This window comes from Pristiophorus japonicus, chromosome 5, assembly GCF_044704955.1.
Source record: "Pristiophorus japonicus isolate sPriJap1 chromosome 5, sPriJap1.hap1, whole genome shotgun sequence".
NCBI lineage: Eukaryota > Metazoa > Chordata > Chondrichthyes > Pristiophoridae > Pristiophorus > Pristiophorus japonicus.
The window spans coordinates 149260540-149282020 of record NC_091981.1 but is presented as its reverse complement, the minus strand read 5'-3'; the positions used below and the strand labels follow the sequence as shown (position 1 = coordinate 149282020).

At 43.2% G+C, this 21481-nt stretch overlaps 1 protein-coding gene across 1 annotated transcript in view; it reads left to right on the top strand.

Moving 5' to 3' along the window:
- Window positions 1–1140: 1140 nt before the first annotated feature.
- scin (scinderin) overlaps window positions 1141–21481 on the top strand; it is a 228983-nt gene continuing 208642 nt past the window's right edge. Inside the window, exons 1-3 of the mRNA XM_070881019.1 lie at window positions 1141–1384; window positions 1469–1623; window positions 18865–19026. Coding sequence (XP_070737120.1) covers window positions 1192–1384; window positions 1469–1623; window positions 18865–19026 — 510 coding nt within the window. The 5' untranslated portion in view covers window positions 1141–1191. The remainder of the gene's footprint in view (window positions 1385–1468; window positions 1624–18864; window positions 19027–21481) is intronic.

Here is a 21481-nt window from a genome sequence, read left to right as displayed (position 1 = left end):
CATGTGGTTGACAATGAAGAAGAAAGCTGTAGATTGCAGGAAGATATCAATGAACTGGTCAGGTGGGCAGAACAGTGGCAAATGGAATTCAATCCGGAGAAGTGTGAGGTAATGCATTTGGGGAGGGCTAACAAGGCAAGGGAATACACAATAAATGGTAGGACACTGAGAAATGTAGAGGAACAGAGGGACCATGGAGTGCATGTCTACAGATCCCTGAAGATAGCAGGAACGGTAGTTAAGGTGGCATACGTAATACTTTCCTTTATTAGCCAAGGCATAGAATACAAGAGCAGGGAGGTTATGCTTGAACTGTATAAAACAATAGTTAGTCCACTGCTAGAGTACTGCTTGCAGTTCTGGTCACCACATTCCAGGAAACATTTGATTGCACTAGAGAGGGTAAAGAGAGGATTTATTAGGATGTTGCCTGGACTGGTGAATATTAGCTATGAGGAAAGATTGGATAGGCTGGGGTTGTTTTCTTTGGAACGGAGGAGGTGAGAGGAGACCGTATTGAGGTGTATAAAATTATGAGGGGCCGAGATAGAGTGGATAGGAAGGAGCTATTTCCCTTTGCAGAGAGGCCAAAACTCAGGAGTATACATTTAAAGTAATTGGTAGGAGGATTAGAGGGGATTTCAGGGGAAATGTTTTCACCCAGAGGGTGGTGGGGGTCTGGAACTCGTTGCCTGAAAGGCTGGTAGAGGCAGAAACCCTCATAGCATTTTAAAAGTCCTTGGATGTGCACTTGAAGTGCTGTAACCTGCAAGGCTGCGGACCAAGAGCTGGAAAGTTGGATTCGGCAGGATAGCTCAACTTCTATGATTCTGTATCCTTCTAGAATCTGAATAAACACACTATCGGGAAAAAGTTGTTTCAGAAGAGTTTGCCAAACCATGCTTCAGTCTCGGCAAGTCACACTGAGTGCCTTAATTTCAAACGACTCATAAGCACGAATGGTGAGCACACTGAGCAATCGTCTCCAGTTGAAATCTATTGCTTAATCGCTCATTTGCGGCTCTTTTGCTCAGCAGCTCAGTTCTGTATTTTACAGGCTGTCATGGCATCACGTGCTCTCACACGCCCCCTCATTTCCTTAAAACCCAGAGTTTACTCAGCGCTGCACTGAAGTTTTGCAAGAGTTCGATCGTTGCGGGCTTCTCACTCAGCAGGATCGGAGAGCGAAGGATGGTTCTGTACCACAAGGAGTTTGCAAATGCTGGGAAAAAGGCAGGGACCCAGGTCTGGAGAGTGGAACGTTTGGAGCTGGTGCCAGTTCCACAAAGTTTATATGGCAATTTCTATACAGGAGACGCTTACCTGGTGATGCAAACCAGAGTAAATAAAAACAACTTCTCTTACAATCTACATTTTTGGTTAGGTGAGGCTGAGTTAAACTCTTTATATATTGATTTTATATTTTGTAATACGACACGGCGATAATATTTGGTGTATTTCCCTTTAGGCAAAGAGTGCTCTCAGGATGAAAGCAGCGCTGCTGCGATTTTTACTGTGCAGATGGATGACTATCTGCAAGGGAAACCTGTTCAGTACCGAGAGCTGCAGGATTACGAATCCAACACGTTTGTTGGCTATTTCAAGGGAGGACTTAAGTACAAGGTAGATATCGCAGTGTTTCCAAATTATCAGCAGACTTCTTCCTGTGTGCCGGTCATTAGTACCTTCATTTGTTTTATTAAATTGTTCGTTTTTCACTGTTGGAATTCACTTGCTGGCAGTTTCCATTGTGTTTTAGATTGATATATACAGATGTCCAGTACCTTTAGTTAACTTTACACTATTTTAGTATCTCAGTTTTACAGTGGTCACTTTCTTTGAATTTTAAAGATCCGTGTTAAGCTCATAATAAAGTAATGCGCCCGAGTACTGTAGACAATGAGTAAGTGTGACCTTAGTTCCTTTATTCTAACTCCAGAGTGTTGGTACAGCATGGGAGGCCCGCTTATATACAGCGCTCACAAGTGATGCTAGGATCCCTTGGGACTCCAATAGGTAGGCCCTCTGGTGGCAGTGTGCTACAGGTTGCCTAGGGTTGCATACATAACAGCACTCCCTTCCCAAGTCAATAGTACATTTATTTACAGGGTGAGACGATCTGGGGCTTTTCGCTCCCTTGTCGATCGTCTCGGTACAAATGCAGGTGTGGATAAGATGGTTGATTCTTTGCTGGACTGCTGGGCAGCTGGCCTTGCAGGGCTGCTGGGGATGGTGAGTTCAGCTTCGTGGTCGACCATGATTTCGGTTGCCACTTGTGTGTGTGTTGGAGGGTTGAAGTTGGTGGTGTCCTCTTCGGGTTCCTCGTGGCTGTTTGTGAATCGCAGTTTGGTTTGGTCCAAATGCTTTCTGCAAGTTAGTCCATTAGCAAGTTTGACCTGAAAACATCCTACTCCCTTCTTTGGCTATGACGGTGCCAGCAAGCCATTTGGGACCATGTCCATAGTTGAGTACAAATACAGGGTCATTGATTTCAATATCACATGATAAGTTTGTGTGATCATGATACATGCTTTGTTGATGCCACCTGCCCTCGACATGATCATGGAAATCAGGGTGGACAAGAGAGAGCCTAGTTTTGAGCACCCTTTTCATGAGCAGCTCAGCTGGGTGAATCACGGTGAGTGTGTGGGGTCTGGTGCAATAGCTGAGCAGGACTCAGGACAGGCGGGTCTGCAGGGAGCTTTCCAACACAAGTTTCAAGCTTTGCTTGATGGTTTGGACTGCCCGTTCTGCCTGGCCATTGGATGCGGGCTTGAACGGGGCAGATGTGATGTGCTTGATCCCATTGCGGGTCTTGAATTACTAGAATTCAGCACTGGACAAGGACATCAGGCAGGCCGTGCATGGCGAACATGGCTCGTAGGCTTTTGATGGTGGTAGTGGACGTGCTTACAGACATTAGTACACATTCAATCCATTTTGAATAAGCATAGAAACATAGAAACATAGAAAATAAGTGCAGGAGTAGGCCCTTCAAGCCTGCACTGCCATTCAATAAGATCATGGCTGATCATTCCCTCCGTACCTCTTTGCTGCTTTCTCTCCAAACCCCTTGATCTCTTTAGCCGTAAGGGCCATATCTAACTCCCTCTTGAATATATCCAATTAACTCTCTGTGGCAGGGAATTCCACAGGTTAATAACTCTCTGAGTGAAGAAGTTTCTCCTCATCTCAGTCCTAAAATGGCCTAACCCTTATCCTAAGACTAGGTCCCCTGGTTCTGGACTTCCCCAACATCGGGAACATTCTTCCCGCATCTAACCTGTCCAGACCTGTCAGAATCTTCTATGTTTCTATGAGGTTCCCTCGCATCCTTCTAAACTCCAGTGAATAAAGGCCCAGTTAATCCAGTCTCTTCTCATATATCAGTCCAGCCATCCCTGGAATCAATCTGGTGAACCTTCGCTGCACTCCCTCAATAGCAAGAACGTCCTTCCTCAGATTATGAGACCAAAACTGAACACAATATTCCAGGTGAGGCCTCACCAAGACTCTGTACAACTGCAGTAAGACCTCCCTGCTCCTATACTCAAATCCCCTAGCTATGAAGGCCAACATACCATTTGCCTTCTTCACTGCCTGCTGTACCTGCATGCCAACTTTCAATGACTGATGAACCATGACACCCAGGTCTCGTTGCACCTCCCCTTTTCCTAATCTGCTGCCATTCAGATAATATTCTGCCTTCATGTTTTTGACCCAAATGGATAACCTCACATTTATCCACATTATACTGCATCTGTCATGCATTTGCCCACTCACCTAACCTGTCCAAGTTACCCTGCAGCCTCTTAGCGTCCTCCTCACAGCTCACACCGCAACCCAGTTTAGTGTCATCTGCAAACTTGGAGATATTACACTCAATTCCTTCATCTAAATCGTTAATGTAAAGAGCTGGGGTCCCAGCACTGAGCCCTGCGGCACTCCACGAGTCACTGCCTGCCATTCTGAAAAGGATCCGTTTATCCCAACTCTCTGCTTCCTGTCTGCCAACCAGTTCTCTATCCACGTCAGTACATTACCCCCAATACCACGCGCTTTGATTTTGCACACCAATCTCTTGTGCGGGACCTTGTCAAAAGCCTTTTGAATGTCCAAATACACCACATCCACTGGTTCTCCCTTGTCCACTCTGCTAGTTACATCCTCAAAAAATTCCAGAAGATTCGTCAAGCATGATTTCCCTTTCATAAATCCATGCTGACTTGGACCGATCCTGTCACTGCTTTCCAAATGTGCTGCTATTTCATCCTTAATGATTGATTCCAACATTTTCCCCACTACTGATGTCAGGCTAACTGGTCTATAATTACCAGTTTTGTCTCCCTCCTTTTTTAAAAAGTGGTGTTACATTAGCAACCCTCCAGTCCATGGGAACTGATCCAGAGTCGATAGACTGTTGGAAAATAATCACCAATGCATCCACTATTTCTAGGGCCACTTCCTTAAGTACTCTGGGATGCAGACTATCAGGCCCCGGGGATTTATCGGCCTTCAAGCCCATCAATTTCCCTAACACAATTCCTCCTTCTCACTAGACCCACTATCCCCTAGTACATTTGGAAGGTTATTTGTGTCTTCCTTCGTGAAGACAGAACCGAAATATTTGTTCAATTGGTCTGCCATTTCTTTGTTCACCATTATAAATTCATCTGAATCCGACTGCAAGGGACCTACGTTTGTCTTCACCAATCTTTTTCTCTTCACATATTTATAGAAGCATTTGCAGTCAGTTTTTATGTTCCCTGCAAGCTTCTTCTCGTACTATATTTTCTCCCTTTTTAATTAAACCTTTAGTCCTCCTCTGTTGAATTCTAAATTTCTCCCAGTCCTCAGGTTTGTTGCTTTTTCTAGCCAATTTATATCCACAACAACCAAAAACATTTTGCCTAGAAACGGACCCGCAAAGTCCACGTGGATCCTGGACCACGGTTTGGAGGGCCATGACCACAAACTTAGCAGTGCCTCTCTGGGTGCATTGTTCAGTTGAGAGCAAGTGTTGTATTGGCGCACGCATGACTCTGAATCTGAGTCGATGCCGGGCCACCACACATGGGATCTGGCTATGGCTTTCATCATTACTGTGCACGGATGGGTACTTGTAGGTCACGTATGAACGTTTCCCCGGCTTTCTTCGGCAAGACCATGCAGTTGCCTCACAAAAGACAGTCCGCCTGTATGGACATTTTGTCTTTGCGCCGCTGGAACGGCTTGATCTCTTCATACATCTCCGCTGGGTCGCTGGACCAGCTCCCATGGACCAAGGCTGGGAACTCAACATCCAGGGATATTCAACATTTAGGAAGGATAGACAGAGAGGAAAAGGAGGCAGGGTGGCATTGCTGGCTAAAGAGGAAATTAATGCAATAGTAAGGAGGGACATTAGCCCGGATCGTGTGGAATTGGTATGGGTGGAGCTGCGGAATACCAAAGGGCAGAAAACGCTAGTGGGAGTTGTGTACAGACCACCAAACAGGAGTAGTGAGGTTGGGGACAGCATCAAACAAGAAATAAGGGATGTGTGCAATAAAATTACAGCAGTTATCATGGGCGGCTTTAATCTACATATTGATTGGGCTGACCAAACTGGTAGCAATGCGGTGGAGGAGGATTTCCTGGAGTGTATTAGGGATGGTTTTCTAGACCAATATATCGAGGAACCAACTAGAGAGCTGGCCATCCTAGACTGGGTGATGTGTAATGAGAAGAGACTAATTAGCAATCTTGTTGTGCGAGGCCTCTTGGAGAAGAGTGACCATAATATGGGAGAATTCTTTATCAAGATGGAGAGTGACACAGTTAATTCGGAAACTAGGGTCCTGAACTTAAGGAAAGGTAACTTCGACGATATGAGGCGTGAATTGGCTAGAATAGACTGGCAAAGGACACTTGAAGGGTTGACGATGGATAAGCAATGGCAAATATTTAAAGATCACATGGAGGAAATTCAGCAATTGTACATCCCTGTCTGGAGTAAAAATAAAACACGGAAGGTGGCTCAACCGTGGCTGACAAGGGAAATTAAGGATAGTGTTAAAACCAAGGAAGAGGCATATAAATTGGCTGGACAAAGCAACAAAGCTGAGGACTGGGAGAAATTTAGAATTCAACAAAGAAGGACTAAGGGTTTAATTAAGAGGGGGAAAATAGAATACAAGAGGAAGCTTGTAGGGAACATAAAAATTGACTGCAAAAGCTTCTATAAATATGTGAAGAGAAAAAGATTAGTGAAGACAAACGTAGGTCCCTTGCAGTCAGATTAAGGTGAATTTATAATGGGAAACAAAGAAATGACAGACCAATTGAACAAATACTTTGGTTCTTTCTTCACGAAGGAAGACACAAATAACCTTCTGGATGTACTAGGGAACAGTGGGTCGAGTGAGAAGGAGGAACTGAAGGATATCCTTATTAGGCGGGAAATTGTGTTCGGGAAATTGATGGGATAGAAGGCCGATAAATCCCCGGGGCCAGAGAGTCTGCATCCCAGAGTACTTAAGGAGGTGGCCCTAGAAATAGTGGATGCATTGGTCATTTTCCAACAGTCTATCGACTCGAGATCAGTTCCTATGGACTGGAGGGTAGCTAATGTATTGCCACTTTTTAAAAAAGGAGGGAGAGAGAAAACAGGTAATTGTAGACCGGTTAGCCTGACATCAGTGGTTCCAACATTTTCCCCACTAATCATTAAGGATGAAATAGCAGCGCATTGGAAAGCAGTGACAGGATCGGTCCAAGTCAGCATGGATTTATAAAAGGGAAATCATGCTTGACGAATCTTCTGGAATTTTTTGAGGATGCAACTAGCAGAGTGGACAAGGGAGAACCAGTGGATGTGGTGTATTTGGACATTCAAAAGGCTTTTGACACGAGATTGATGTGCAAAATCAAAGCACATTGTATTGGTGGTAATGTACTGATGTGGATAGAGAACTGGTTGGCAGACAGGAAGCAGAGAGTCAGGATAAATGGGTCCTTTTCAGAATGGCAGACAGTGATGAGTGGAGTGCCGCAGGGCTCAGTGCTGGGACTCCAGCTCTTTGCAATATACATTAACCATTTAGATGAAGGAATTGAGTGTAATATCTCCACGTTTGCAGATGACACTAAACTGGGTGGCGGTGTGAGCTGTGAGGAGGATGCTAAGAGGCTGCAGGGTGACTTGGACAGGTTAGGTGAGTGGGCAAATGCATGGCAGATGCAGTATAATGTGGATAAATGTGAGGTTATCCATTTTGGGGGCAAAAACACGAAGGCAGAATATTATCTGAATGGCGGCAGATTAGGAAAAGGGGAGGTGCAACGAGACCTGGGTGTCATGGTTCATCAGTCATTGAAAGTTGGCATGCAGGTACAGCAGGCGGTGAAGAAGGCAAATGGTATGTTGGCCTTCATAGCTAGGGGATTTGAGTATAGGAGCAGGGAGGTCTTACTGCAGTTGTACAGAGTCTTGGTGAGACCTCACCTGCAATATTGTGTTAAGTTTTGGTCTCCTAATCTGAGGAAGGACGATTGAAAGAGTGCAGTGAAGCTTCACGAGACTGATTCCAGTGATGGTTGGACTGACATATGAGGAGAGACTGGATCGACTGGGCCTTTATTCACTGGGGTTTAGAAGGATGAGAGGGGATCTCATAGAAATGTATAAGATTCTGATGGGACTGGACAGGTTAGATGCGGGAAGAATGTTCCCGATGTTGGGGAAGTCCAGAACCAGGGGACATAGTCTTAGGATAAAGGGGTAGGCTATTTAGGACTGAGATGAGGAGAAACTTCTTCACTCAGAGAGTTGTTAACCTGTGGAATTCCCTGCCGCAAAGAGTTGTTGATGCCTGCTCATTGGATATATTCAAGAGGGAGTTAGATCTGGCCCTTACGGCTAAAGAGATCAAGGGGTCTGGAGAGAAAGCAGGAAAGGAGTACTGAGGGAATGATCAGCCATGATCTTATTGAATGGTGGTGCAGGCTCGAAGTGCCGAATGGCCTACTCCTGCACCTATTTTCTATGTTTCTATGTTTCTATGACACAGTTTTTTACAAGGTACAGTAAAGGATCCTGGCTGGTCCAGGTCCTGATCTGGCGGGCCGTAACGGGTGACTTTTCATTTTTAAATGCATCCATCATCAAGAGCAAATCTGCAGGCTGTGCCATTTCCACCTCGGTGGCTGGCAATGGTAGTTGACTGAGAGCATCAGCGCAGTTCTCGGTGCCTGGTTTGTGGCGGATTACATAGTTGTGTGCAGATAGCGTGAGCACCAATCTTTGAATGCGGGCGGAGGCATTGGTATTAATCCCTTTGCTCTCTGACAATAGCGATATGAGTGGCTTATGGCCAGTTTCTAACTCAAACTTAAAACCAAACAAACATTGGTGCAATTTTTCACCTTGTAACTGCATGCCAGAGCTTCTTTTTCAATCATGCCATCGGCCCTTTCGGCCTTGGACAAACTCCTGGACGCATAGGTGACCGGTTGCAATGTTCCCGATTGGTTTGCTTGTTGTAACACACACCCGGCCCTGTATGAAGACGCATCGCAATATAGCACTAAATGTTTACATGGATTATACAGGACAAGCAGTTTGTTGGAACATAACAGATTTCTGGCTTTCTCAAAAGCAGCCTCTTGTGATTTCCCCCATACCCAGTCATCTCCCTTGCGTAGCAGCACATGTAGGGGTCCTAGCAAGGTGCTTAACCCGGGTAGGAAATCACCAACATAATTGAGGAGTCCCAGGAACGCCGCAACTCCGTCATCTTTTGTGGTCTCGGCGCGTTCTTGATGGCCTGCGTCTTGGCGTCGGTGGGTCTGATGCCGTCTTCCGCGATTCTTCTCCCTAAGAACTCAACCTCTGGTGTCAGGAAAATACACTTTGAGCATTTCAATCTGAGTCCCACGCTATATTGCCGAATTAGAACCTCTTCCAGGTTCTTCAAGTGTTCGATGGTGTCCCCACCTGTGACCAGTATGTCGCCTTCGAAAACCACGGTGAGTGGAACCGACTTTAGGAGGTTCTCCATGTTCCTTTGGAAAATTGTCGTGGACGATCGAATCCCAAACGGGCATCTATTGTAGATGAACAGATTTTTGTGCGTGTTGATGCAGATGAGGCCTTTCGAAGATTCCGCCAGCTTCTGCATCATGTAGGCCAAGGTCAGGTCTAACTTGGTGAACAACTTTCCTCCAGCCAGGGTCGCAAATGCGTCATCTGCCTTGGGTAGCGGGTACTAGTTCTGTAGCGAAAAACGGTTAATCGTTACTTTATAGTCCCCACAAATTCTGACCATGCCATCGCCTTTGAGAACTGGAACAATCAAACTGACCCACTCGTTGAACTCCACCGGCGTGATGATGCCTTCTCACTGCAGCCTGTCCAGCTCAATTTCCACTTTCTCTTACATCATATATGGCACCGCCCGTGCCTTGTGGTGGATGGATCATTTACCGGGAACCAAGTGGATCTGCACCTTCGCCCCCGAGAAACTTTCAATGCCTGGCTCAAATAATGACGGGAATTTGCTCAGAACCCGGACACGAGGCATTGTCGACGGACGAAAGTGCTCAGATGTCAACCCAGTTCCAGAGGATTATTCCCAGCCAGCTTCTGCCAAACAGTGTGGGGTCATCTCCTGGTACAATCCATCGTGGGAGTTCGTGCACTGCTCCATCATAGGAGACTTTTACTGCTGCGCTGCCAGTAACAGGGTACCAGCTCTTTAGTGTAAGTTCTTAGCTTGGTATGAATGGGGCTAAGCTTGGGCCTGTGTGCCTTGTTGCACCACAGCCTGTCGAAGGCCTTTTTGCTCATGATAGACTGACTCGCAACCGTGTCCAGTTCCATGGATACTGGAATTCCGTCCAGTTCGACTTTTAGCACGATCAGTGGACATTTCGTGGTGAAGGTGTGTACCCCGTACACTTCTGCCTCCTCGGTTCGAGTCTCTAGTTGAGCCTAATCTGCCATGGATCGATCCTTCTCTGCAATGTGGTGGTTTGCAAGATTTGCAGCTCGTCTGCACATTCGCTGGAGGTGTCCCATTGTTCCACAGCCTTTGCACACATAGTGTTTGAAGCGGCATTGATGGGCTCGATGATCACCTCCGCAGCACCAACAAGGTGTTAACTGCCTCGCATTAACATTTGATGATGGACTCTGGGTCATCTGAGGTCATGCAGCTGCAGGGTGTACGTTCTGTCATATGCATTCCTGCCTGAAAACGACGTGACTTTTTGTACAGTACTTGCCAAAACCGCTTTATGCTGCGAAATTTGTTTGGTGTTATCGCTGGTGGACATAAATGCCTGGGCTATCGTTATGGTTTTGCTCAGGTTCGGTGTTTCAACAGTCAATAGTTTGCGAAGGATAACCTCATGGCTAATGCCAAGCACGAAGAAGTCTCTTAGCATTTGCTCAAGGAATCCATCGAATTCGCAATGTCCTGCAAGGCGCCTTAGTTCGGCAACGTAGCTCGTCACTTCCTGGCCTTCAAACATTGACACGTGTAAAATCGATACCTTGCCATCATTACGCTTTCCTTCGGATTTAGGTGCTCCCGGACCAGCGTACACAGTTCTTCATACGATTTGGTTGTTGGTTTCACCGGAGCTAGAAGATTCTTCATGAGGCCATAGGTTGTTGCCCCACAGACGGTGAGGAGGATCACCCTTTGTTTGGCAGCGTTCTCGTCCCCTTCCAGCTCGTTCGCCATGAAGTATTGGTCGAGTCACTCCACGAAGGCCTCCCAATCGTCCCCTTCTGAGAATTTCTCCAGGATACCAACAGTTCTCTGCATTTTCGCATGATTGTTCATTATCTCGTCGCCAGTTGTTAAGCTCACAATAAAGTAATGCAACTGAGTACTGTAGACAATGAATAATTGTGACCTTAGCTCCTTTAATTAAACTCCTTTAATTAAATGCTGGGATCCCATGGGACTCTAACAGATATGCCCTCAGGTGGCGGTATGACACAAGTTGCCTAGGGTTGCATACATAACAGTCTGTGTTTTAGTTTTTTTTTAGATTTTGGGAGTTCAGTGTTTGTGGTCAGGGTCTCTGTAATGTAGAGGCCAGTGGATTGACTACCATGGCACGCAATTTTCCTCTAATTTTTGTTGACGTGCACGGTCCCTTTAACAGGTTGCACAGCCCATTCCAAAGTTTCGTGCACGTGTGAATTTCTGGCCTGAAAAGCTGGTACCGGGCTGCGCGGGACAGGCACACCATGCTGCTTGGAGGGGACGGGTGGCAGGTCAGCTGGGACCAATTGCACATGCACCTTGTTCTATGTGGGAGCTCCAGGACACTTTACCCGTCCTGGATAACCATGTATGCAGCAAGTGATTCTGTCATTTGTTTTGTACTTTGCTCTCCAAATTTATCCACCGGTGCCAATACTTCCATCGACTAATTATTAGTTATTTATTGCATGCTATAAAATCCCTTTTTCAAAGCATACGAATGAGTGAAACACAAATTAACTACCTGCATTATTACATAAACACATAATAGCTTGTCAGTTAAGCCGTAAAGTTGGAACAACTGGATAAAATATTTCTGATATTCTAAGAACTCGTTCCTAATTCCCGCCCCGTCTATTCTTCTTTTCCATGTGTGGTCATTCTTCATATGTGAATCAAGACAATTCGTGTTGACTGGCTATTTGTAGGGGCCATCGCAGCTTACCAGATCTTGTCTTCATCTAATATCCACATCCATATGTCCTGGTGCAGTTTTGTTTTGACTCTCTTTACTCTTTAGGGTAATCAGCGGCAAGAACAACCAAGGCTTTAAACTTTTCTAACTAATTGGTTTTCTTAACATTAAAATACTAATGTTTTACAGAGAGATTCATACAACCTTAATTAGAAGTACAAATTAAAACTCACAATTGGCCAATTCTTCTGCTTTGGGTGACTGAGGTTAACAATCCATCAACATCCTGCGTGGTGTTTGTCTGGACTGTCTCTGGACTGTCTCCTCGACCTTACTAAAAAGGCTGGTTTTATACCCATGATGGCATAACCACGCTGTTGGTACTTTTTCACATTCTCTTTCCCATGGTTTGAAACAGGTTCATTTTCCAGCATTTGATCTTTACAACAGCACCTCACAGACTTTCAAGGTCTAGCCTGTCTTTGTTTTATCCTTCTCGACAGTCTGCTTTATAAGACTTTTCGAGTGTGATCAACCTTCCCAACATTCCATTGAACAGTCAGTTTAACAAACCCCGCTCCTTTAGCAGGTAATTAATTCAGGGTTATAGACAATCATTTACTTTCCTTGAAGCTGGTATGTAAGATTTGGATCACGGGTCAGACACAGATTACCCACAGGATCTTAAGAGTCATAGGCCATTACCCAAAAGGGTCTTAGAGGCATAAGGCATTTTATTAAGGTGCGATAGTTCAAATATATAGTCAAACACTACACATAATCAGTATAGACATGGTAGACATATGACCGTGACAAGCAGCTAGTATTGGTCCTGATCAGAGAGATGACTGGTGGCGTGAACAGTTCTTTGCACCGTCTGCCTTAAAAAGTTCTTTAGATATCTCCTTTTATTCTCTTTTTAGGGATAGGCCTGGAGAAACTAATGGACAGGACCATTTAACCTATCAGTGCTCTTCCCAAATCAAGGTGCCAATGATATGTCGAATTCTTTGTCTCAACTCTCAGATGAAAAACCCTCCCCTTCATATGTCTTTCCTGTTTATACTTTTTTTGAAGGCATCTGATTTCCTCCTATCTCTCCTGTTCTTATCCTCCCAAGTTTGGTGTCAGACATGCCATTCTTGGCCTTCAGATGACTGTAGCTGCATGCAATCAGTTATTTATGTTCACACTGTTCAAGTAGCTCTAGCTATGCAAAACTAACATCAGACTATCAAAAACACAAGCAAATTCTAAACATCTATCCAGTAATTCTAACACCAATCTGAAGAAACTTATTTATCTCGTTATTTCTTCCAACACACGATTTCTTACAAAAATTCCCAAAATCTTTTAGTACTTTCCAACAAAAGTGGCTGGATAATGATAAGGAGCAGAATGGCTGTCTGATTATTTCTACTCTAGGGGCAACGATGCCAGTATAGTGCTCCCACTGCTGTCCTGACCATGATGAACTAACTCCGCATAAAGCGAAGCATAGGACCTTCCTGGTTTGTGGAACCATTTCTAATTATCTTTGCATGACAACGTTATATTTATTTTAGTTTATTTCTAGTCCGGTGGCTGAAGTCATACCTAGCTCACAGGAAGATAACCATGATTGTCAGAAGCCAATAATTGTAGCCCCAGGATATTGCTGCAGGAATTCCTTGGGACAAGATTCTTGGCCCAACGATCTTCAGATGCTCCATGAATGACCTTAACTCCATCATAAGGTCAGGAGTGAGACTGTTTGCCAACGATTCCACTGTGAATAACTGCATTTGCAAATCCTGCAATAATGAAACAGTTCATGCCAACCTACAGTAACACTTGGACAACAGATAAGATTAGGCTGACAATGGCAGGTAGCATTTGCACCTTGTAAGTGCCAGGTAATTACCAACTCACAAAGAAAAAGCCCAACCACCTACCCTGACCTTCAATGGCACCACCATTGCCAATTGCCCCACCAACATATTGGGGTCGCCATCAATGAGAAGCTTAAGTGGACCAGTCATATCAACAGAGTGGTTACAAGATGAGGGCAGAATATGTGTATTCTGTTTTTTTTAAAAAAAAGTCAAAAAGCATCCAGGCACACAAGTGCAGAAGAGACATCAAAGATCAATAAATCTAAAGTTCTATGATAGACTCCAATGGTAGCCAGCAGGCCACCCAACCCCAGACTATCTTACTGTGTGTAAATGATGGAGAAAGATGGGGCCCATGAACCCACACAACTAACCTGACTTCTGCCACTGCTATTGCCAATCACTAGAACCACCAGGAGATGAGTCATGATAGCCCCTACGACAGCTGCAAAAGGCTGACTGAAGGTGAAGGCCTATTATTGGATACCTTCCCATCTCATCTGGCACCAAGAAGGTTCTTTGTTTAGGTATTGGCTCAGTCTGAAATTTTTCCTTACCTCCTCAGGGTGCTTTTGCTTTATTAAATAAGATTTGTCTTCTTCCAATCCATCTTCTGTCCCTGACAGCACCAGGTTCATTATTGTTTGTGGGGATAAACAATGTCGACACAGGAAAATAGATTGGGAGTCACTGTGACATCGGAGCAATAGGCAAATTCAAGCCCCCGCATCTCCGGTGGTGAACCCACCCAGGTGGAATAACCAGGCCGAGCAGTCCTAAACATGGTCATAGGTTTCTATGTATGTCAGAAACTCAGCTGACCAAAGAAAAAGTCATCATAGCCTTGATCTTGCAACAGGGCTCAAACTTTGTGCAACCAGTGGCGGGTATACCAGCTACCTTAATAATCAATGATGAGCCATGATTTCCCCCAATGGGAATTGTCTTCCTGATTGTTGTAGTCACATCGCTGTTGCCAGCTTACCAACGAACTCTCTATCCAATATACAGAGATCGAAAATAAGTTGCAATCTCAAAGTACGGCTCTACAATGCATTAATTAAATATGGTTCAGAAACGTGGGTATGCACCAATGTAATGAACGAGTGAATCGATGGTTTTGGTTCTAAATCACTTCACACATTACTAAAGGTTAAGCCAAATGACAGAATCGTAAATGAAACTGTACACAACCTGACTAATCAAGTACCATTGTTCTGGTTGGTTGATTGTTACCAACCCTTTGGTGTAGACTTTTCATGCGCCACCCCAAAATGGGAGAGGCCTTGAGGCAAACCTAGAACAAGATGAGATACAACATTAAAGTGCACTTTAACAGCATGGGCCTAACTGCTGATATGAAACAAGTCTGAGCCCTGAACCGTAATGTTTGGAAGAAGTTGGTATTAGCATTGAACTGTTATGGATAAGCCCCTAGATCTTGATTGAGGGCATAATAGTGGTGCAATTTGAAACATGCTGATGTCATTGCCCTGTCAATTGTACCCCAGTGGTATGAATTTGTAATTTTAATAAAAACATAGCTACAAATGCATAAACCACAGTATGAAAGTTCATGTTACAATTGAGATTGTGCTCTGCTGCAGTGTGAAGCTTTTTCAGTCGCAAATATAGTGGTGTGATAACACAGCATTCAAAGCAGCTAGTCTGTGTGGTTACAAGAAATAAGCTGATTAAATTCTTAACTAGATTAGTATTATAACTTACTGGTAAAGTAATTGTGTGACCAGGGAATGCAAATTAATATGAAAAGATTATGGGCTCACTTTTCCCCAAAGCTATTTTTTGGCGTACTTGAAGAGTTACGCTCGATTTTTTTTGGGGGGCCCAAGTATGCCAAAAAAAAATGTTCTAAGTTTCCCCATTGGATGTCTTCATTTTGGCGTGGTCTAACCTGTCCTTTAGGTTTGGGGCAGAGCTTTGATCTGAACCAAAAAGATCGGGCTGCCATGGTAACCAGCGACACAATGCGAGCTGAGGCTGCAAAGTGAAGCATACAGCCAGCTCCCAACACATTAAAAGAATTGAAAAACACATAACAGCAACTTGCCTCCAGTCCCGCCCGAAGGGCTTGCCGGTCCGGTCCCATTCTCGGTCCCCAGACTCCCGGTCCGGTCCAATTCTCGGTCCCCAGTCTCCCGGTCCCTTTCTGCAATTCCTGGGTCTCTCTCTCTCGTGTGTGTGTGTGAACTGAGGACCGAGAGTGGGACCGGACCGGGAGAATGGGACTGGACAGCCTTCGGGCAGGGTTGCAGGTAAGTTACTGCTAAGTGTTTTTCAATTCTTTTAGTGGGTGCCCGGGCACCTGCTGTGCCAATTTCCTTATTTGCGCCAATTTATTTAACTCTGCGAGTTTTCTGGAGTGGCCACATACGCTGGCCTAAGCAGAACTCTCAGCTGGCTAAACTTCCATAAATGACTAGAATTGGCGTGGGTGGCTGGTTACGCCCCCTTTGGCTGAAAAAAACTGATCTAAAAAACTCGTAACTAACTGAGTTACACTGGTGCAAATTGATTGGGGAAACTCTTTTTTTAACTTAGGCCAAAAAGAGCAGCCTGCTCAAAAAAAACGGCGCAAATCACTGGGGAAAATTGAGCCCTATAACCTGTTTTATTAAATTCGAGCATAATTGCATGCTTACACTATTAATTTTCCAGAGTTCGGCAAATTATCTTATCCTAATTATCTTATAATCTACATTTTTAGATTTTTTCCAGTAGTTTCTTCATAAAAGAATTAATAATTGAAATGCAAACTGAAATAACCACAAGTTTGTAAAAAGAATAAATATCAATGAGTTCCTACATGTTTTTGAGAAAGGCTATACAACCAGTTTTGATCTATAAGTATATGTTTTACATTGAAGGGGCAGAGTCCAAGTTCCCCTCCAAGTCAAACACCATCCTGACTTGGAAATATATCATCGTTCTTTCATAGTCGCTGGGTCAAAATCGTGGCACGTCTTCTCTAACACCACAATGGGAGTACATTCACCAGGACTGCAGCGGTTCAAGAAGGTGGCTCGCCACCACCTTCTCAAGGAATGGGTGATAAATGCTGGCCTTGCCAGCGACGCCCACATACCAGGAATTAATGTTTTTAAAAAGTCATGGCGATGTTCTTGTAAAACATTTCGCCATTTTATAAAGCATGCAGGGTGCAATGATAAAGTCATCAGAACAGGAGTAGACCTTTCAGCCCCTCGAGCCTCTTCTGCTTTTCTATTAGATCATGGCTACTCTATATCTTAACTCCCTTGAAACTCTTACCTAAGAAGAATCTATCGATCTCTGACTTGAAAATTTCAATTGATCCAGCATCCACAGCTTTTTGGGGGATTTCCATTACCTTTTGTGAAAAAAAACATTTCCTAATTTCATTCCTAAATGGTCAAGCTTTAATTTAAAAATTATGCTTCCTTGTTCTAGATTTCCCCACCAGAGGAAATAGTTTCTCTTGTGTCAACCTATCAAATTATTTTATCATTTTGTTGATCATGTTGATCAGATCACTTCTTAAGTTTCTAAGCTCAGAGGTATACAAGCCAAGTTTATATAATCTGATCTCATAATGTAACTGTTCAATCTGATTATTATTTTTGTGAATCTACAATGTACCTCCTCCAAGGCCAATATATTCTTCCTGAGGTGTGGAGCCCAAAACTGAACACAGTATTTCAGATAGGGTGACCAAGGCTTCTACAGTTGAAGCATCGCTTGCTCACTTTTGTATTGCAGTCCCCCTTGAGATAAAGGTCATTGGAGGACATAGTTGCAGGATCTCTTCAGGACAACATTCGAGGTACAACTATCTTTAGCTGTTTCATCAATGTCCTTCCCTCCATGATAAGATCAGGGGTGAGGCTGTTCGCTTATGATTGCACAGTGTTCAACTCCACTTGCAATTCTCCTAATGAAGCAGTTAATGCCCGCATGGAGCATGAACTGGACAACATCCAGGCTTGGGCTGATAGGTGACCAGTGACATTCATGCACACAAGTATCAGGCAATGACTATCTGCAACAAGAGAAAGCATAACCACCTCCCCATGACAATCAATGCCATTACCATCGCCAAGTCCTCACCATTAACATTCTAAGGGTCACCAGAAAGTGAACTGGACCAGCCATGTAAATGCCGTGGCTAGTGGAGCAGATCAGAGGCTGGGTATTCTGCGGCGGTGGCTCACCTCCTAACTCCACAAAGCCTCTCTATCACCCAGAAGACATAAGTCATGAATGTGATGGAATATTCTCTACTTGCCTAGATGAGTACAGCTCCAACAATATTCAAAAAGCTCGACTCCATCCAGGACAAAGCAGCCCGCTTAATCGGCATCCCATCCAGCGGCTGAAACATTCACTCCCTCTGCCATCAGCATACCATGGCTTCAGTGTGTACCACCGTAAAGATAATTTACATTTATTGACAGATAAATACTGTATCAAAGAAATACTTTGTATTGTTTTACATTTGTAACACGTAAATGGGAAGATACCTGGCAGAGTGAAGTAGAAGCTCCCATGTCAATTTATCTGAATCCAACAAGTGTTGCAAACTGAAGAGCAAAGGGCCTTCCCATTCAGCTGTATTCGTCTGTTTTTCTTTGTAGAATCCTTCTCCAGTTGCTACTCTGACTTGATGGATTTATTGATGTCATTAAAGCATTTTGTATCTGCAAGCAGATTGCTCGTGAAGGTGGTGTTCGATCTCCCCTCAGGCCTTGCTCTTTGTGGAACTGTGGGAATCAACTCCTCTTCCTCATATAGCCAGGCTGCCCCAAAGCATGGCCAATGAGGCCAACAAATCTGGGCTCTCTTTCTCCCTTATGTCACCATTTTGTGATGACTTCTGGCAGTATCACAGTACAAAGTCCTACAGGGCCTCTTCATTCCCAGCTTCTTCAAGTATGTAACTGTTTATTGCTGCTGTTCAATGTTTGATATGTGAGGATGCTGCTGTTGATAATTTGAGATTTAGTGGAGCAGACTATCTTGTAACATCTTGGCAACATTGCATGACTGCTTGAAGTGCCAGTATGGCCAGTAACACTGAATCTTGGTGGAATGTAAATTTTCACCAGTTCTGTGAGCTGAGATTACCTGAGGCCTAACCAAACAAAATTATGTTGACTTTTACAGCTGAACATGAAAAAAAGACTTCCACTAATGCCTATAGTTTTTGTTAAATTGGTTTCCATAATTAGTTTCTTCTTAATTTATTTTTATATTAGCATAACCTATGACACATAAAATATCCATTTACATTTGCTTGTTTCTCTTGCTATCTTAGGTTGGTGGTGTGGCTTCTGGGTTTACACATGTCATTATAAATGACCTCTCTGCTCAGAGATTGCTGCATATTAAAGGCAGGAGGGTTGTCAGAGCAACAGAAGTTCCTCTCAGCTGGGCCAGCTTTAATAAAGGAGACTGTTTCATCATTGATCTGGGGGCGGTAAGTTAAGAGGAAATCTTGTGGCATAATATTAATTCAAAAAGATAATCTTTGTTCTGATTTACTTAATGCCTTTCACCTGTGAGTATCTTTCACTTCATTTACACTAGTGCTAAGTGGAAGATTAAACACACAAACCGAGCTTGGAGGTGGATCATTTACAACCCCTGAGCACTGCATGGCTCCTTAGTGTAATTTTGTTGGCACTCCTCAATACCATTTTCCTTCTTTGGCTAAGGATGAACTAATAAAATTATAATTTTTTATAGTAAAATGAAATGCAAAGAAAGCTGAATGCACTTTTTTTTAAAAACCGAGAGTGATAGTTTACAATGCAACAACATTAGATAATGTTATTAGTGTAAATGTAAATTTACACAAATTAATATAACTATAAAATTATATCTAGGAAACTAAGTTAATGTAAAATTTTACATATGATCTATACTAATGTGGTCTACTTTCTTGCGATTCTTAATTTTGTGAACAGCTTTTCTCCTGTTAATGTAATCTCACTGCTCTACTACTATTTTTTGACTTTTAATTGACTGGATATCTATGAAGGATGTACTGAATATGGCAGCAGTGTTTTTTTCAGCAGGATATGCCAAAGAAAAACATTGCTGCTAATGTTGCCTTGCTTTCAGCCTCAGGTGAAGGCCACTCTGATCGAGAAATGAGAAGTTAGTTATGCTGATCTACTTCTTATTATGTTCTTTGATGTAAGTGCGTGCAGTGGCTGGGAAGGCAGTTTTATACTTTCAGTAGTACATTAGATATCTTGCCAAACTATGTTATGAGGTGATATTTTACAATCCTATCATTAACTGTTTTCATGTTTTGGTCCCACTCAAAAGCCTGAGACTCAAAAATGAAGCAAAGAAAAAAAAAAGACAACTTACCATACAAGTTCTGTCAGTGTCAAAATAGCCACCATCATGAGCAGAACCAGCTCAGCAGACATTTGACTATTCAAAATCCACTATCTTTGTTGCAAAAGGAAAACACAAACTTTGAGCGATAATAGATTTAGCCTCCGGGCAAACGGCAGTAAATCAGGTAGCAGCTGTACTGGGGAAAAACATTCTCAGAAGGGTGTAATACACTTGAGGCATACAAATTAAACCTTATACCAAAGAATAAATCTTAAGACTTGGAAACAGAGCTCAACTCCTGAGACAGTTAACCTCCTTAAATGCTCCATCCAGATTCTATTTTTTAATATAGTGATTTTCAGTGAAAGCTTTTAAAAATTATGCATGAATGGCAAGTTCGCAAAATACAACAGCAATTTGAGAAATGTATCTTCTTGTTGTTCCTGGCAAGCACTATCTCAATTGTAGAAAATAAAAGGGTTTTATAGTCTTTGCTGATGCATGCATCATGTCATCATGTCAAAGGTATCTAAACTACTCCCACCCAGAGTAGTTATGCTAAGTCACTTATACATTACTAGAGTGCTATCGATTGCATACAAACACGCCTTATGAAGTCAATGGAATTCATAGGTATAAATGATCCACTCTTCTTGGCAGCAGAGCCCTACTTTATTGTGCAAATGCATGGAATAAGGTGGTATCTCTGATTTCAAAGCTGGCTCATATAGACTGGAACCAAATGGTAGTTTAAATGTAATAGTGCTGTACCAACCCTACCTACTCAGACTGAATAATGGATACTTGAGAATGATAACTAATTACATCAAGAGATTCCGGTAATGTCATAAATCTCGAGGGCAGAGCTTGAGTAGTTTTTGACCTTCACCTGAGATAATGCTCTTGAAATTACTCACATATCCATTTAAAAAAATATAATTGCAGATATTGCTGTATGTGCTGCATGTGAGGATCTCATATCAGTGATCTTCTGCTGAATTTGACCATAGCATAAAAGTACTCTGATAAAAATATTGATATCTCTCTTATGTTACCACACTGCTCTGTTGGCTGCAGTGTGATGACATCAGCATTGAAAAATTAATAACTGTAAAATAATTGTGACTGAGTTTCAGCTTGGTTCAATTGATAGTACCATTATCTCCAATCAGAAAGTTACACATTCAAGTTCTACTCCCCAAATTTAGCAGGTGATCTAGGCTGACATTTTAATGCTGAGTACTGCATTTTCAGAGGTTCCATATTTTGGATGAGATGTTAATTGAGGACAGGTAGCATCAAAGATTCCATAACACTTTTCAAGGAGAACAGGGACTTCTTCTGTTGTCCTGCCAACATTACCACGCTGAACTAATACCACCAAAAATAGATTCATTGGTTATTCACCTCATTTGCTGTTTCTGGGAATCAGCTGTCATAGTTGCCTAAATAACAGGAAGTGCAACTTCAAAAACAATTCTTTGGATGTGAAATATTTGGGATGTCCTGAGTGCATGACAAGAAGCTATGGGCAGAACCATCAACCTCGGCTTCAGTGGAAATGAAAATCAGGCGTGTGT